Source organism: Bos indicus, chromosome 8, assembly GCF_029378745.1.
Source record: "Bos indicus isolate NIAB-ARS_2022 breed Sahiwal x Tharparkar chromosome 8, NIAB-ARS_B.indTharparkar_mat_pri_1.0, whole genome shotgun sequence".
NCBI classification, from domain to species: Eukaryota; Metazoa; Chordata; class Mammalia; order Artiodactyla; family Bovidae; genus Bos; species Bos indicus.
The window spans coordinates 46,339,593-46,359,070 of NC_091767.1; the positions used below are offsets into that span (position 1 = coordinate 46,339,593).

General features: G+C 39.2%; 1 protein-coding gene across 4 annotated transcripts in view; it reads left to right on the forward strand.

The window, feature by feature from the left end:
• The first annotated feature begins 10,206 nt into the window (after nucleotides 1–10,206).
• Nucleotides 10,207–19,478, forward strand: part of SMC5 (structural maintenance of chromosomes 5) — a 117,859-nt gene continuing 108,587 nt past the window's right edge. For 3 of the 4 annotated variants that reach the window (XM_070794641.1, XM_070794643.1, XM_070794642.1), the window contains exons 1-2: nucleotides 10,207–10,504; nucleotides 16,306–16,447. In XM_070794641.1, coding sequence (XP_070650742.1) covers nucleotides 10,314–10,504; nucleotides 16,306–16,447 — 333 coding nt within the window. In that variant the 5' untranslated portion in view covers nucleotides 10,207–10,313. Of the gene's footprint in view, nucleotides 10,505–13,780; nucleotides 14,024–16,305; nucleotides 16,448–19,478 lie in introns of all 4 variants that reach the window. The other variant, XM_070794644.1, reaches the window with a different exon arrangement.

Consider the following 19,478-nt stretch of genomic DNA (forward strand, 5'->3'; position numbering starts at 1 on the left):
ACATTCACTAGAAGCACAAATCAGATGTCAACAAACAGCAGAATTAGATACCCAAGATGTCACGGCCCCCTTCCAGCTGTGTCATCACTCTAACATCTGCTTTCATTATCATTTCTCCTCTGCCTCCCTCCTCTTATAAGGACCTTTGTGATTATATTGGGCCTACCTGGATGGTTCAATGCAATCACCCCATTTCAAGATCTGCAATCACGTCTGCAAATTCCCTTTTACCACGGGAGGTATTATATTCACAAACTCCAGGGATTAGGATGTGGGCATCTTTGGGGAGCCATTGCTCTGCCTACCACAATTTTTGTTTGCTATTTTGTCAGATCTCTTTAAAAGGCCAATTTTGTTTTTCCTTTTCAACTCTATTTGCTTTATTTTCATAACTTATCTGACAGGCTAAGACATCCGATATAGGGCTCAAAAGAAGTAGTGACAGTATCATCTTTCCAGAACTTGAAGATATTTCTAAACATTTCATCATTGAATATGAATTAGCTGAAGGTTTCTGGTATTGCCTTTTATTGGTTAAATGAAGTTTTTTTCTACTCATAGTTTCCTAGAAACTTTAACCATCGATGTGTGTTGAAAATAATTATTTTTCCTGCTTCAGTCTCTCTCCTGCAATCTTTTAATATGAAGAATCACATTAACTGATTTGATTTGACAATAGTTAATCACCCTCAAATTCTGTAATAAGCTCATTTAGGTAACGACATATTTACTTTTTTAAACACTGCTACATGTGTGCAAATATGTTCATGAGTAAGACTGACAGAGAATTATCTTTAATTTCCTTAGAAATTAGGGGATTTAGACAAGGTTAGACTCATAAGCGGAGTTGAATGGAAAAATCTTTCTTCTTTTTCTATTCTCTAAAGAAGTGGGTTAGAGCAGTGGCTCTCAACTGGGGGCACTTTTATCCTTTAGGAGACATTTGTCAAAGTCTGGAGAACTTTTTGGTTATCAAAACTGGGGTGGTGTTACTGGCATCTAGCGAGTAGAGGCTGACAATGCTGCTGACTCTCCTGCAATACACAGGACAGCTGCCTCCTTTTCCGCCAGCAAACAACTTTACCTTACCCAAACTGTCAATGGTCAGTGGTGCTGAGGCTGTGATTTATTTTTTCATTCTGAAGTAATAATCACTCTTCTCATTTTGTATTTGTAATACTTTTTTTTTTTTTTTTTTCAGAGAGGGCTTAAAAACTTATATAAGTTTCAGGCCCCATAGAACCTGGACCTGGTGGGAGAAAAAAAGGGCATTATATAGAAGAGAGGGGTCTGTGTGTGTGTAGGTAGGGGAGGGGGAGAGAGAAATCATTGAGTCAAAACCAATGCTGGAAAGGGGGGTGGGTGGAAGAGAGAAATTTTGTTTTTAGACATAATTTTCAAATAATCACAGTTACTAAGAAATTGGCCATAAGCAACAATTTCAAGAAACTGAAGGAAAGTAATGACTGTGGTACATGATCTAGCAGTTATAATTCTTGATACCTATCCTAGAGAAATGTTAGTACATATACATAAAGACAAGTCTGAGAATATTCCCTGAGTAGTGTTTGTAAAAATGAAAAATTGGAAGCAATCTACTTGTCAAATCATTTAGTTCAGTTTAGTCACTCAGTCATGTCCAACTCTTTGCAACCCCATGAATCGCAGCATGCCAGGCCTCCCTGTCCATCACCAACTCCTGGAGTTCACTCAAACTCATGTCCATCGAGTCAGTGATGCCATCCAGCCATCTCATCCTCTGTTGTCCCCTTTTCTTCCTGCCCCCAATCCCTCCCAGCATCAGAGTCTTTTCCAATGAGTCAACTCTTCGCATGAGGTGGCCAAAGTACTGGAGTTTCAGCTTTAGCATCATTCCTTCCCAAGAACACCTAGGGCTGATCTCCTAGAGTAGTAGATAAAGTGTGATATTTTCATACAAAAACTCTATAGCAGGTAAAAGGGAGCCAGACTTATCAATATATCTGTCAACATGGATACATCACAAAAATATATTTTTGAACAAAAAAAGAAGTTGCATAACTATTCATACCATATTTTTATGTTAATACATTATGCATGTAATTATTATACATGTATGCATGTAATACATCGTTTATACAATAGTGCATTTACATAATGCTTCACACTCAAAATATGATTACATATTTTCTGTAGATAAAATGCACGTAAATATTGAAACAGCCTTAAAAGACATTACACACTGAACAAGTGTAAGAGTAGTTAACTCTGGAAGATAAGGAGTGCAGCAACAAGATTGAAGAAAAAAATGTCAAATGCACACAATTTTATCTGTATTCTAATTTTTAAGAGTAGAATGTATTCATGTATTTCACATGTAACTTTTTAAATAGATTTAAAAAGACAGTTAAATTATGCCAATTGTTCAGTGTTAATTCCTTTTTTTTCTTTCCAGTTTTATTAAGATATAATTAACGTATAGCACTAAGCTTAAGGTGTACAGCATAATGATTGACCTATATATATCATGAAATGATTATCACAATAAGTTTAGTGAACATCCATCATCTCATATAAATATAAAATTTAAAAGAACGAAAATATTTTTCCTTGTGATGAGAACTCAGGATTTCTCTTAAAAACTTTCATATGTAACACACAGCAGTTTTACTTATATTTATCAAGTTTTATGTTACATCCCTAGTACTTATTATTCTTACAACCAGAAGTTTATACCTTTTGATCACCTTCATCTAATTTTCCCCTCTCCCCACCCTGTGCCTCTGAGATTACCAAAATCAGATTTGGTAACCACAAATCTGATTTTTTTTCCTATGAGTTTGTTTTTGAACTTAAAAATAATTGAACTTAAAACCAACAAGCTTATGGGAGAGTTCAGCATCCCAGCTTGTGGAGATAATGAGATGAAATGTCACTCTCAGTTCCTAATACCAAAAAACTCACTTATTTTATAATTTATGAAGCTGATATCAACAGATTTAGAACACTGCTGACAATTACCAACTTTCTTTTCTATAGGAAGTAACTAGGTGTGAGGGAGAATGCTTATTCTCCCTCTAGATTTGAAATTGAGGATAAATTCCTTCGGGAGTAATTTAATATTGTTTTCCCCGTTAATATTCTCCAAAGAAATGAAGGCCCATTTAGCGCTAGGCTTCCTATCATGACATATCACAAAGAACACTTGAAATCTTACATTAATTCCTAACAATTTCTTGAATCTTTCAGTTGGATTTTGTATTCAAGAAATTAAAATTTGAGAAAGACACAAATCTGTTGAGACATTGATCCAGAATATAAAAATGAGTTATGAAAAAGCGCTTAGAGCAGCAATTTGTATATGGTACATGCTGTTAGTGTTAGATATTACTACAGTCCATTCCAATACTAATGTAGCTACACCAAGAAGAAGCAGATATTTCGATTGTTTTCAACTTTAGTATGATGTTAGAAACCAATTTTTAAAAATTAAGAACTCCAGAGATAAGATATTTTTACCTCTAGCAGAATTTGTCTGGGGTTTTAGCTCTCTGTGAGAAAGGTGATCATTATCTTTAGTCCTCCAGATCAGTTCCTTCACTAAGTTGATCAGAGAGAGAGAGAGAGAGAGAAAGTGTGTGTGTGTGTGTGTGTGTGTGTGTGTTTATAGGGTTGCTCCTGGGAGTCAAGGACTTAGGTTTTAGCATCTGACTTCCCTCCCTCCCTGAGCCTTGAGGGTTCACTCTTCTACTTTATGAATTTACCAAAAGCAAAAGGAATATTACCTCTCACTTGGTATATAAACCAGAGGAGAGTATTCCTGTTAACCTGTGAGGGTTCTTGTTAGAACTGGAAGAGAAAACTATCTCAGTCAGAGATGGCTCAGTGGAGTCCCACTCCATGTCTCTTGCCCTCACCTTCCTGCTACTGTGGCATCATTATCCAGGGCTTGGAGTGAAGCTAAGAAACAAAGATGGCATTCTGATGGTGAGGTGAAATATATTTATAATCCTTGACCCTACCCTGTCTGCCAGCTTTTTGTTTGTGTCAGTTTTAAAGCTTCTGCAGAATTGGAAAGCCATCATTAAAATGCCCCCTGCTCACTTATTCCTTGGTCAATAAAAAGTTAAATACAATTGCTTTGTCATGTCTATTAGCTAGCAAGGATGGCACAATGAATTCAACTCATGACTGCACTTTAAATCATGGATGTGTAGGATTAACCATTTTGACTTACTCATTCATTAGCATCAGATTCTGGTTAATTGATATTCCATTTCTAAAGACCTCCTTTTACTTTTTAACACTACCCTTTTCAACAGTTTTCACCAGTGCACTTAAATAAACCAAATGTGGTTGGTTAATAAATACATGTCTATACCTTTATGAGTGTATGAAATTTTTGAAGAATATTAGGAAGCACTGGGCTTCTCAGGTAGCGCAGTGGTAAAGAATCTGCCTGCCACTGTAACAGACGGTTTGATCCCTGGGTTGGGAAGATCCCTTGAAGGAGGAAATGTCAACTCACTCCAGTATGCTTGCATGGGAAATCCCATGGACAGGGAAGTCTGGTGGGCTACGGTCAATTGTTCTGCAAGGAGTCAGATAAGTCTTAGAGACTTAGGATGCACAAGCTTGTATAACCTGCCAGCATCTGTCTGGTTCATGCTAACTTCCAGTCATACAGAGCCCAACAAAAGAGAAGTATTTAGATAAATTACAGTACATCTGTTTGATGGAATGCTATATAGTTACTTAAACCATGTTACAGAAAAATATATTTATTATTTATTTTAAATTGGAGGATAATTGCTTTACAATGTTGTGTTAGTCTCTGCTATACATCAGTGTGAATTAGCCATTAAGTATACATATACGCTCTCCCTCTTGAGCCTTCTTCTCACCTAGAAAAATACTTAATGGCATAAAAAGATATTCATCTATTCCTGCTTTATTGACTATGCCAAAACCTTTGACTGTGTGGAGCACAATAAACTGTGGAAAATTCTGAAAGAGATAGGAATACCAGACCAACTTACCTGCCTCTTGAGAAACCTATATGCAGGTCAGGAAGCAACAGTTAGAACTGGACATGGAACAACAGACTGGTTCCAAATAGGAAAAGGAGTACGTCAAGGCTGTATATTGTCACCCTGTTTATTTAACTTATATGCAGAGTACATCATGAGAAATGCTGGGCTGGAAGAAGCACAAACTGGAATCAAGATTGCCAGGAGAAATTATCAGTAACCTCAGATTTGCAGATGACACCACCCTTATGGCAGAAAGTGAAAAAGAACTAAAGAGCCTCTTGATGAAACTGAAAGAAGAGAGTGAAAAAGTTGGCTTAAAGCTCAATATTCAGAAAACGAAGATCATGGCATCCAGTCCCATCACTTCATGGCAAGTAGATGGGGAAAGAGTGAAAACAGTGACAGACTTTATTTTTTTGGGTTCCAAAATCACTGAAGATGGTGATTGCAGCCATGAAATTAAAAGATGCTTACTCCTTGGAAGGAAAGTTATGACCAACCTAGGTAGCATATTCAAAAGCAGAGACATTACGTTGCCAACAAAGGTCTGTCTAGTCAAGGCTATGGTTTTTCCAGTAGTCATGTATGGGTGTGAGAGTTGGACTATAAAGAAAGCTGAGCACTGAAGAATCAATGCTTTTGAACTGTGGTGTTGGAGAAGACTCTTGAGAGTCCCTTGGACTGCAAGGAGATCCAACCAGTCCATCCTAAAGGACATCAGTCCTGAGTGTTCATTGGAAGGACTGATGTTGAAGCTGAAATTCCAATACTTTGGCCACTTGATGCAAAGAAGTGACTCATTGGAAAAGACTCTGATGCTGGGAAAGATTGAGGGCAGGAGGAGAAAGGGACGACAGAGGATGAGATGGTTGGATGGCATCACCGACTCAATGGACATGAGTTTGGGTGGACTCCGGCAGTTGGTGATGGACTGGGAGGCCTGGCATGCTGCGGTCCATGGGGTCGCAAAGAGTCGGACACGACTGAGCAACTGAACTGAACTAAACTGAATATATTAAGTGAGATAAAGAGGGTTAAATAACAGTATATATAAGTTGTGCAGTATAATTCTACTTTTTTCAACAAAAGGACCATAACATACATACACAAAGAAAAAAGATATTAAAATATACACCAAAATCTTAACAGTGATTAGTCTGGGTAGAGGAATTATGAGTAGACCATCCCCATGGAAAAGAAGTGCAAAAAAGCAAAATGGCTTTCTGGGGAGGCCTTACAAATAGCTGTGAAAAGAACAGAAGCGAAGAGCAAAGGAGAAAAGGAAAGATATAAGCATCTGAATGCAGCGTTCCAAAGAATATCAAGAAGAGATAAGAAAGCCTTCCTCAGCAATCAATGCAAAGAAAGAGGAAAACAATAGAATGGGAGAGACTAAAGATCTCTTCAAGAAAATTAGAGATACCAAGGGAATATTTCATGCAAAGATGGGCTCGATAAAGGACAGAAATGGTATGGACCTAAAAGAAGCAGAAGATATTAAGAAGAGGTGGCAAGAATACACAGAAGAACTATACAAAAAAGATCTTCACAACCCAGATAATCACGATGGTGTGATCACTGACCTAGAGCCAGACATCCTGGAATGTGAAGTCAAGTGGGCCTCAGAAAGCATCACTACGAACAAAGCTAGTGGAGGTGATGGAATTCCAGTTGAACTATTCCAAATCCTGAAAGATGATGCTGTGAAAGTGCTGCACTCAACATGCCAGCAAATTTGGGACACTCAGCAGTGGCCAGAGGACTGGAAAAGGTCAGTTTTTATTCCAATCCCAAAGGAAGGCAATGCCAAAGAATGCTCAAACTACTGCACAATTGCACTCATCTCACACACTAGTAATGTAATGCTCAAAATTCTCCAAGCCAGGCTTCAGCAATATGTGAACCATGAACTTTCAGATGTTCAAGCTGGTTTTAGAAAAGGCAGAGGAACCAGAGACCAAATTGCCAACATCCGCTGGATCATGGATAAAGCAAGAGAGTTCCAGAAAAACATCTATTTCTGCTTTATTGACTATGCCAAAGCCTTTGACTGTGTGGATCACAATAAACTGTGGAAAATCCTGAAAGAAATGGGAATACCAGACCACCTGACCTGCCTCTTGAGAAATTTGTATGCAGGTCAGGAAGCAACAGTTAGAACTGGACATGGAACAACAGACTGGTTCCAAATAGGAAAAGGAGTACGTCAAGGCTGTATATTGTCACCCTGTTTATTTAACTTATATGCAGAGTACATCATGAGAAATGCTGGGCTGGAAGAAGCACAAGCTGGAATCAAGATTGCCCGAAGAAATATCAATAACCTCAGATATGCGGATGACACCACCCTTATGGCAGAAAGTGAAGAGGAACTAAAAAGCCTCTTGATGAAGGTGAAAGAGGAGAGTAAAAAAGTTGGCTTAAAACTCAACATTCAGAAAACAAAGATTATGGCATCCGGTCCCATCACTTTATGGGAAATAGATGGGGAAACAGTGGAAACAGAGGCAGACTTTATTTTTATGGGCTCCAAAATCACTACAGATGGTGACTGCAGCCATGAAATTAAAAGACGCTTACTCCTTGGAAGGAAAGTTATGACCAACCTAGATAGCATATTCAAAAGCAGAGACATTACTTTGCCAACAAAGGTTCGTCTAGTCAAGGCTATGGTTTTTCCTGTGGTCATGTATGGATGTGACAGTTGGACTGTGAAGAAAGCTGAGTGCCGAAGAATTGATGCTTTTGGACTGTGGTGTTGGAGAAGACTCTTGAGAGTCCCTTGGACTGCAAGGAGATCCAACCAGTCCATTCTGAAGGAGATCAGCCCTGGGATTTCTTTGGAAGGAATGATGCTAAAGCTGAAACTCCAGTACTTTGGCCACCTCATGTGAAGAGCTGACTCATTGGAAAAGACTCTGATGCTGGGAGGGATTGGGGGCAGGAGGAGAAGGGGATGACAGAGGATGAGATGGCTGGATGGCATCACTGACTCAATGGATGTGAGTCTGAGTGAATTCTGGGAGTTGGTGATGGACAGGGAGACCTGGCGTGCTGCGATTCATCGGGTCGCAAAGAGTCGGACACTACTGAGGGACTGAACTGAACTGAACTTCCCCTTGTGTATGTTTGTTTTTTTCTGTGTTTCCTAAACTTCTGCATTTAACACATATTGTGTTTGTGGTTATAAATAAAACCAGTAACATTTTCCTTTTCAGAGGATGACGGTAGAGCATGACGGACTGACAGTCTAGACAAGAACTCACAATCTGTATGCATTATATATGGTGTCATTTCCCAATAGCTCAGTGGTTAGATTCCACTTGTAATGCAGGAGACACAGGAGATATATGTTAGATTCTTGGGTTGGGAATATCTCCTGGAGGAGGAAATGGGAACCCACTCCAGTATTCTTGCCTGAAAAATCCCAGGGACAAAGGAGCCGGAAGCACAAGCGGCTCCTCACAGTCCATGGGGTCACAAACAGTTGGACATGACTGAGCCTAAACACACACACACACACACACACACACACATTTCCCAACTCAACTTTATAAGCACAGTTTGAGTAGTTCACTGAAGATCTAATGATAGTATAAAATGATTAGATTGGTTTCCTGCTTTCAACCCTCATTACCACTGCATGTATTATTTTACCATTAGGTTCCTCTAAATGCAATGATTTCTTCAAAGAATCTGACTCTTTTAATGCTCTTGAAGAAGGTTACCAAGTCACTTCTCAAAAAGTTTGTACTAGCAGTGTAGCAAATAAGGGTATAGTACCCTCCTAGGCCCTATTTTTAAAAAGATTATTTCCTGCCTTTTGAACAGTTTTAAAGGTATTATTTAATTTGCTGAAAAACTAAAAATTTTCTAACAACCAAGACATGTTCACATTTAAAAAAAAATTTTATTCTTTCTTCGGTTACAAGTTTTAAAGAGTGCAGATTTCAGTTGTGTGAGAAGAAGCAGGGGCTTGGGAAAGGAGCATTTATCCTGGAGTGGGGAATCAGGGTTTTCTGCAATAGCTTTTTAAATGGCCTCCCAACTTCCAGGCTTGACTCTGAGGAATCAGCAACCAGAGTGCCTCATTTAAAAACTTTAATCAGATCTTGTCTCTCTCCTGCTTAAAACCATCCAATGGCTTCCCATTGCTTTTAAAATAAAATGCATGATGGGCAAGGCCCCCCTAAGCAAACTTGCTCACTTCAGTATAGCTTAGCCCGCCTTCCCTTTGTTCCTCATTCTGCTGGTTTCCACCTCAGAGCCTCTGTGCTTGCCTGGAATGCTCTTTTCTCATTTCCTCCGCTAGCTCCTTCTTCTCCAGGATTTAGCTCAAGTATCACTTTCTCTGACAGGCCTTCCCTGCTTCTCTCATACATTCATTCTGTTTTTTCCTTCATGACACCTATCACCGCCTGAAATTATCTTGATCCTATGTAGGTTATCTTGTTCTTTTCCTGTCTTCCACACCAAAACGTAAGCTCTGAGACCTGCTTGCCTGGCTCCCTCACTGCCTCAGTAGCCTATTGTAGATCAGATATGATTATAGTGAGTGAAGACCTGCAGAGGCCTCAGTGAACCTCATCTTTAATAAGGGAGTTAACTAGATGAACGTGACTAGGTTTAAGTGGAAGCATCCTCTTAACGATGCCAGCGTGCTCGGTGGGGCATTTCTAGAAAGGTCGAAGGAGGAATTCTTACTAGGGAATTAGGGAGCGGGGGTGGTGGTGGGGGTAGTGAAGAAAACCTGTGCCGTGCAATCTTTCCACCTGTTGGAGAGCGCAACAGACCCGAGGGCTATGTTTTAAGGGAAGAGCTGGCATAGAGTCATTTGAAAGCTTGCACTGTTGGGGTTTTTATTTTTGTTTTGACACGGGGACCTGATTAAAACCAGTCAGAACATGACGAGGTCCCGCGCTCCCTCCCCTCGTGGACGTTTCCTTGAGCGCTGAAAAGGCTTTCAAAACATTAAATGCAGCTGACATTTTTTTTTTCTGAGTTAAAAAAAAAAATCGGCAAAATGCAGAAACATACAGAGCAGTCCTGTGGCCGCTTCCCGCAGGGTGGTCCCGTGAGCCACCCCGTCCCATTCCCGCCAGCTCGGGTCTCCCAGGACCCGGGAGGGGGGGAGGGGGGGGGGCATGCCCTGTGACGCTACCAGGCAGGGACTGCGCAGGCGCCGGGGCGGGCTCTCGCGCAGTCGCGCGCCGCGCTGTTCGCGCGGGAGTGGGACGCCGGGGCGCTGGGGCTGTAGGAAGGTGGGAACGGAAGCCACAGCCGAAAAGAGAGACCGCCAGGATGGCGACACCGAGCAGGAAAACGTCCACTCAAAGCCCCGTGGCCTCCAAGAGAGCTATCCTGAGTGATCCCTCGTCGGAAGTCCCGAGCAAGAAAAAGAGTTCGGTCCCACCGGCGGCGCCACGGCCACTGCCGTCGTCCGGGCCTTTCGTGGAAGGCTCTATCGTCCGCATCGCGATGGAGAACTTCCTGTGAGTGACCGGAGGCCGTGCCGCGGCGTGGGAGGCCAGCGGCCGGCACACGAGGGCCGCAGGCTGCGTGCGTGCCGGGGGCGGGTCTGTAGAGGTGTGCCTGGCTTTTGAGGCTTTTGGTAAATTCGTCCGGGCATTGCGGTGAGGATATTTACTTGTGGGCCGTGGAGATTGACGTGTTTGTTGATGCAGGTGTGTGCCTTGTGTTTTGCAGTTTTTTAATTCTTAATGCCAAAGTTGTGTGAAGGCGTCAAATGGCGGGCAGTGGACGTAGTAGGAATTACATCTCCCGCTGGGAGTCACGGCCTGTAGACATAATCTGAAATTCACAAAACTATGGTCCTGGGAAGTCAAAAAGCAGCGGTTAAATCAGCGACAGTGACGCTGTGCTGTGGCACATTTCGTGAAGAGATAGCAGTTGCCAGGTGGACAAAGATGGTGATGGTTGTGATGGATGGAGACGTTTCCTGAAATGTACCAGAAAATTAAGCCCAGCTCTCAATTGTTGCTTGACTCCTTCATATCTGACTTTCTTCCCTGGTTGCTTGCTCACCCTTCAGACAACTAATCATAGTATTCACTTTAGAATTTAGTAAAGATGTTGTAGCACAACTACCGTATATCCGTCTAGCACCTTGCAGTTCATTTGTCTATTATATTTTAAGCTTCCACAGTGGCCTAAGGAAAACAATTACAGTAACAATAAGGACATTTTTTTAAAGCATCTATCCTGTGCCAGGTATAGAAATAGGTACTTTATTTACACAGTACCCTCATTCATGCCTCATAACTCTTGGTAGCATCGCCACTGATAAGCTCAGAGAGGTTGATTTGCCCGGGTTTACTCAGCTGATAAGTAGCTGAATTGTTGTTTTAATGCAAATCAGGAAAGATAAATATAATCAAATGAAGTGTCTGCCATAATTATATATATATGTGTGTGTGTATCAGGATGCCCTGGGGGCACAAAGGATGAAATGATTAATTTCCTCCACAGTTGTGAGAAGGGCCTTGTACTGGAGGATATGAAAGTCTTAAGGGAAGAGCATGGAACTGCCTGAAACAGTTTGCTGTATTTAGTAAGTTTCCAGTATCCTACTATGATTAGGACATAGGATGTGAGTGTATGGATAGAGTGATACTGATGATATATAGCATTATTGAGGGTCTGTGTTTCCTGTGCTGAGAAATTGCAACTTTATCCTGTAGGCAGCCAGGATGCATTTTCAGTAGGGCATCATATGTGGTTTGGGCTTCTCAGGTGGTGCTAGTGGTAAATAACCTGCTTGCCAGTGCAGGAGGGTTAGGAGACAGGAGATGGATCTCCTGGAGGGCGGCATGGCAACTCACTACAGTATTCTTGCCTGGAGAATCCCATGGACAGAGTAGCCTGGCGGGCTACATCCATAGGGTCACAAAGAGTTGGACACGACTGAAATAGTGCACACACATGCACCCTCATGTGGTTTATATTATTTTGGAAGCAGTGTGAAGGATGATTTAGAAAGGGTGCAAGATTGGAGGCAAGAAGGCTTTTACAATATGAAGGCAGAGATGATCGGGATTTGAGTCTTGCAGTGGGAAGTAGAAGCAGAAAGAATAGATTTGACAGGATTTTGTCTGCAGATTAATTGCGAGGCATCAGGGTGAAGGAGAAATGGAGCATTTTTCTCAAGTCTCTCTCTTGGCTAATTGGTATAGAGCTGTGTCAAAGAAGGAGTAATTCTGGGAGGATAATAATAAATGCCTTTTGTATCTTGTATATTGAAGTTTCCTGTGGGGCATCTAAAAGGTCTTCTATGGGCAGTATTTATAAGGGTTCAGAGCTTATAGGAAAATGTTAACAGATGAGAGGCTTAAGAATCATGCATATAGGTGATTGTTTAAATTGCCTCGAAGGGAATAGAAATAGAAGTCCAAGTACAGAGTTCCAGAGGAATGCCAACATTTAAGGGCAAGCAGAAGAACTCACAGATTGAGAAGGAACTGTTCAGGGAAGTAAGGGGAGAACCGTGGGAGAGTATTATCAGAGAACCCAAGGAAAAAGAGTGCTTCAAAAACATCATATGATACAGTGAAGTCAGATAACAGTACAGAAAAGAACCTGCTGCATTTAGCAGTCAGGAAATCTTTGGCGCTTTGAGGTAGGGAAAGTGGAAAACTTTGTAGTCATAGAAGAATGAAGGAGTGTGAGGAAGTAAAGCTTGGATGTGAAGAGGAGAAATAAAAGGTAGCTGGAAAGTGCAGAACTAAGTAAGACTTTGTTTATTTTTATGAGAGGACTTTGAGTTTTAGGAATGCAGTAGGAAGAGTAGGCCTAGAGAACTGAAAAGGCTTGGAAGAGAGTAGTCAAGGGAAAGATTCCTGAGAGTTCACCAAGTCCATTGGGATTGAGAGTGGAGGGAAGAGATTTCTAGGCAGAAGTAATAGCATATGCAAAGGCTTTGAGAAGGAAGGAAGCATAAGATAGTCAAGAAACTGAAAGAAATTCCTTATAGGTAAACTTTAGAGGTCTAAGTAGAGAATAGGGGAAGGAGATAGAAAGTAGAAAAAGATTTAGACCTAAATTATGAAGGGTCCTTTTTGTTTCTTTTTTTAACAGCAAGGTGTGTCAGATTTTCTTGTTTACCAACATTATTTGGTGATAAATGGAGTGATGAGTGGGTGGGTAGTGTGAACAGAGGTGGAGGAGATGAAGAGAATCAAAGATGATACTTAGGTTTCTGCTGTGGGCAGAGGAATGAATAATGATATCCTTCACTAAGAGACTACAAGAGTGGTTTTAGATTTTTTTTAAGGCTTATGAAAAAGTAATTCTGGTTTCGGACTGTGAATTTTAAATTATTATAACTAGGCTCAAACACATCTTTATTGATCAAAATAGCAACCATTACAATCAACACATTTTTGCCAACAAGAAATAAGTTTGTTTATTCTTGTAGCATAAAAATCCGTCCTTTAGGATTTGATGAACTCTCTGAAAGCATTTTCTGTCTCATGCTGGTTGTGAAAGTGATTTGCATGCAAACCGTTGTTGAGATGCTTGAAAAAGTGGTAATTGGTTGGTGATAGGTATATGGCCGTTGAGGCAAAACTTCGTTAGCCCAATTCTTTCAACTTTTGAAGAGTTGGTTTTGTGATGTATGGTCAGGCATTATTATGGAGATGAATTGGGCGCATTCTGTTGGCCAGTGTTGGCTGCAGGCATTGCAGTTTCTGTGCATCTCATCAATTTGCTGAGCATGCTTCTCAGATGTAATGGTTTTTTTTCACCAGGATTCAGAAAGCTGGAGTATATCAGATGGGCAGCAGGCCACCAAAAGAGTGACCATGACCTTTTTTTGGTGCAAGTTTGGCTTTGGAAAGTGCTTTGGAGTTTCTTCGTGGTCCAACCACTGAGGAGGTTATCACCGGTTGTCATATAAAATCCACTTTTCGTCACATGGTTTGTTGTTGCATACAATAAGAGAAGATGACACTTCAAAACAACGATTTTTTTTTTCTTGGTCGATTCATGAGGTACCCACTTATCGAGCTTTTCCACCTTTCCAGTTTGCTTCAAATGCCGAATGACCATAGAAGGATTGACATTGAGTTCTTGGACAACTTTTGGTGTAGTTGTAAGAGGTTCAGCATTGATGATCCTCTCAGTTGGTTGTTGTCAACTTCCAGTTGCCGGCCACCGTGCTGCTCATCTTCAAGGCTCTCGTCTCCTTTGCAAAACTTCTTGAGCCAGTGCAGTTTCATTAGCACTTCCTGGGCCAAATGCGTGGTTGATGTTGTGAGTTACTTCTGCTGCCTTACAGCCCATTTTGAACTCGAATAAGAAAACTGCTCGAATTTGCATTTTGTCTAACATCATTTCCCTAGCCTAAAATAAATATAAAATACACAGCGAGTAATAAGTCATTAGCAAAAAAAAAAAAAAAAGCCAAAAATGTACATTAAAATGATGTATAACATAACCACATTTATTTGAAAATCTATTCCAATATCAAACAGCAAAGTTCAGCAGTGCAAAACCACAGTTACTTTTGCACCAGTGTAATAGTTTTGAATATGTTAAGTTTGAAGTGACCATTGTGGGACATCCAAATAGAGTTCTTGAGGTGGGAATTGAATCTGTAGGTCATCTGAACTGACTTTCAGTATATAGATGTTACCTGAGGCTATGGAGAATATATGAGGTACTAGATAAAGTATGTAAACTCAGAAGAGGGTGGCCTCTGAAATTAGCTTTTTTAGAGGGAGGTCAGAGAAAAGGGAACTCACAAAAGGGAATTTCCAATAAACATATTGTAGAATCAGAATGGTTTTTTTTTTCTTTTTTAAATGCAGAGGCTTTATTTAGTTTTGGCAGCTTTTCGTGTTTATAGTATTTGTGTGTAACAATATAGGTCAGAAGTTTTCATGCTTTTTTCTGCTCTATTTGTTTGCTTAAATACCAGTTGCATCACTATTTTAGTAAGACAGTTTACAGCAGGAAATTCAAATATTAAAAGAATGGAGCTGCATGTGTTGATTAAGAAGCTCCAAGTCAGATAATTTTCCAGATGTCTGAAATTCCCAAACTCCCAGGGGCGGGGGAACCTGGTGGGCTGCTGTCTGTGGGGTTGCACAGAGTCGGACACGACTGAAGCGACTTAGTAGTAGTAGTTTTATTTTAACTGTTGTAAAGGGTTGTTTCAAGACTCTGCTGTTACTAGAATAAAGCTTCTGAAAAGATAGATGGATGCTCTGCAGAGAAGTGGGGTTGGAAACCTGCCAGAAAATACTTTTCTTTACCACCTGTATTTATTTTATTACAACTTGGAATTTCAGAATGATTAATTTCTTGGAGTATTAAAGTTGAAGTGTGCTTGGTAAAATTATTTGAATACCTAGGAAGTTAGTAATAGGCTAAGCTTTTACTCTTGGGGAATTAGTTGGTAGCCAACTGAAACTGTGGGCACGGGACATTACTTATGGGGTCCAGTTCCAGATATTCAAGGACATAGTACAAAGATACTGAGTCAGTTTCCTTCGCATTTGCCATAGCTGTCCCTGAAGACTAATATGGATTAGATGCTCCTGTTGCAGGTAGAGAGCAGGACAGCATGCTGCTTTCTAGTATGAGGGAAAGTTACGGACGTGCATGGTGATGATGCACTCTTGTTTCCTCCCATAGGAATAAAATTTAATTTGTACTAGAAATAGATCCTTTGGTGAATGTCTGGCAGTATATTAAAGGAAATTCATGTTATTTTAAAAAGTTAATAAATTAAACTATTGAGTTGATACATCTTCAGTTTTCTAATTATAATAAAAGTAATTCGGTTGACTATGATAAGTTTCTAGTAAGCATTTTAATTCAAGAGAAATATAAATGTAAAATACACAAATTTAGAATGAACTGTCACTTCACTTACATGTAATTTATTTAAAAATCATTTGTACAGTAGCTTTGATGGACTTTCTAATGTATTAGAATTACTAAAGAATAAATTATATCAAACTTTGCTCTATTTAGCAGACTTAATATTTGAGGAAAATTACGTGAAGTTTTATTTTCCCATGAATGTTCTAATTTTAGATATACTTTGTCACTTTTTCATTTCTCTCACTGACAGATTTTTTTCCCTCTAAGTTATTAACAACCTATAAAGTAATGTTACATTAATATTTATAAGGTTAGTTGGTTTTTAAAGAATTTGAGGAAACCTATAGTTAGTGATAAGGGTAAAGCAAGAAAAAGTGCTTTAGTAGGAAAATATTCTTCACTTCTTGTCTCTACTTAGTAATCTCACCTCTTTATAATTTAGGACATACGATGTCTGTGAAGTATCTCCTGGGCCCCACTTGAATATGATTATCGGAGCTAATGGAACAGGGAAGTCCAGCATCGTGTGTGCCATTTGCCTTGGATTAGCAGGCAAACCTGCTTTCATGGGACGGGCAGATAAGGTAAGTTAACATAGGTACTTTTAACAAAATTCAAAACCATGAATCGCTTTTGGTAACAAATCAATTTCTACATCTTAATTCTTGGGTATGGCAAATGTGTTGTGCTTGAATATAAATGATGAAATTGGCAGGTAGAGACACTGAGGGAAGATCTCCATTTCCAGAAGTAGTTTGCTATATACCTAGAGAATTCTCCAAGTGTGTAACACCTTCAGCCTTAGAAATAGTGTAAGATACAGCTGTTTAAATGTATTGATGGACATGTGAAAAGGAGAAGTAAGTTTCCAAAGGGCACAAATAAAGTAATTTGGATCCGAAGATTTCTGCAAGCTCTGAAGTTGTTTTCCCAGGGTTATTTGCTTACCTTGTGCCCTGAAACCTGGCTTTGAATTCGTTGCATAGGACTGGGGGTCCTGAGGGTGTAGAAGAGTTAGAAGATAAAACTATGAGTACTGTGTGTAGCAGGAAAAACAAAAAATTGCGAAGTGGGGCTACTTAACTCATTGTTATCTCTGAATGCAGTAGTAGAAGGAAAAAGAAAAAAAATCTTTCAAACAAGCCTCAACACATACATTGTAATTTTAGTTTAAAGTGTCCTCCCTTAATAATATCTCTGGCAGAAGCAAATGAAATCCTCTGAAGGAAAATGTCTTCAATACAGTCCTCAAAAGAAATCTAAAGTTCCAAGAAATTCATGAGTCCATACCCCCAAAAATCACAAAGCATAGGAGGAAATGAACCACTAAAAATGAGAGCTAATAAAAACAACAGGCTATACAATCTGACCTATAGAGCTTGTATATATAGAATGTAAACTAGGAATATTTAGTTTATTTAGGAACTGAAAGAAGGTTGCAAAGAAGTAACAAAAAGATAAGGTAAATTTGAAAAAAGAATCATTGAGAATATAAATTAAAATACATGGGAGAGAAACTTGATGGACAGGTAAAACAAAGCAGACATAATTGAGAATATGTGAACCAAAATACTTGACAGTTTTTCTAAACATGAATTATAGAGCTAAAGCGAAAAAATAAAAAGTAATGAAATCAAGATTGAGACCTGATAGTTGAAGGAAACTAATGGACTAAGGAAGAGGCAATATTCGAAGAAAGAATGACTAAGAATTTTCCAGAAATGTTGAAAAACTTGAATCCTCAGATCCATTGCACCTAAATATATTCCAGATGGCGTAAAAGAAAGAAATACACAAATAGACACATTATAGTAAATTTTAGAATACCAAACATGGGAGTCATATGGTCACAGAATGTGACAGGGTTGAGAGAACAGTCTGAGATCCTCATAAAGGAACTTTGAAAGTGTTTAATTAGGAAGAAGGAAAATTATCTCAGACTTTAATTATCTCAGAAGAAAGTCTGAGAGGTAAAAAGATGTGAGCAATGAAATGGTAAACACATAGTAAGTGTTAGTTGCTCAGTTGTGTCCAACTCTTTGCAATCCCGTGGACTGTAGCCCACCAGGCTCCTATGTCCATGGAATTTTGCAGTTAAGAATACTGGAGTAGGTTGCCATTCCCTTCTCCGGGAGAACTTCCCAACCCAGGGATCGAACCCAGGCCTCCCACATTGTAGGCAGATTCTTCACCATCTCACCAGTGAAGCCTACTAAATACTAAACATGTAGTAAAGTTATGTGTAAACTGTATAAAATAATACTGATGTGTCAATTTTTTAAATCAAAGAAGATAACAACTAAATGTTGACAAAGCTGTGATCAAAGTTAAAGTATTCTCTGTATTGTTGGGAGAAAGTTAAGATATTTGTTAGCTTAAGAGTTTATTAAGTTAAATATGCATGTTAAAGTTTGTAGAGTATACCAGTTTAAAAAAAATAAGTCAAAATATGTAACTTCCAAACAGGAAAGATTAAAGTAGGAGGAGCGAAGTAGAGGAAAAATAACCACTGCCCAAACAATCCAGAAGGAGTCTTGAGAAAGGAGAAAGAGAAAAGAAACAGAAATGTGAAAAAGGACATCATTAGAAAACATAAAAAGAGTGGAAATCCATGCACAATACATTTCACAATAATTATGACTGCCACCAGGGCATTACAAGAATGCAGCAGAGGTTTATATATTCATAATGTAAGAATATTATGAGAATCATTCCAATAAAGCATAAATATTTTAAAAGTTGTGATTGTATATATTTCCGTCTGAGCCACCGGGGAAGCCCCGTATATATTTCTACAGCTATTTAAATTATCAAAACTAACTCTAAGTAGAGAAGATAAGTTAGCTGGTAAGTTTTTTCTCATAGAGAACACCAGACAAAAACAAAATGTGGATTAGTCCTAACAGCAAAAGTTGCTGTTTACACAGGAAAATGTGACTTTAGTTACCCAAATCAATCAAGGATAGCATGAGAAAATAACAAGCCCCTTTCACGCATGAATCTGGAGGCAAAAGTCACACACAAAAAAGGAACTTTAGCATGTTGAATTTAATAATATATAATGCATTGTGACCAAATTGAAGTTATTCAAGAAATGAGAGATTGATTATTAGGAAAAAATTAACATGATACACCATATTTTAAAGAAGTAGAACTCAATAATTTCTCAACAGCTAAAAAGCATTCAGTTAAATTCCACAGTAATTTATGATTAAAAACTCTTAGTAAACTAAGAATAGAATGGACGTTTCTTAATTTCAGGAGATATCTGTGAAAATGTACATGTCAAGGTTACCTACTGTCATTACTATTGAACATTGTATTGGAAGTTCTAGGTAGAAGAGAAAAGATATGTGTTGAAAAGAAAGAAAACTCTGAATCACAGATTGTAAGAATGTCTGCTTAAAAACCATAAAGAAATTCTGGCTAAGCCTCCCAATGGATTAATGTGCAAATTTAATAGGGCTAAATCACCTATCAACAGAAAATTGGATTAAAGATTTACTGAGCATGGCCCCACCCTTCAGAACAAGACCCAGTTTCTCCCTCAGTCAGTCTCTCCCATCAGGAAGCTTCCATAAGCCTCTTATCCTTCTCCATTATGGGGCAGACAGA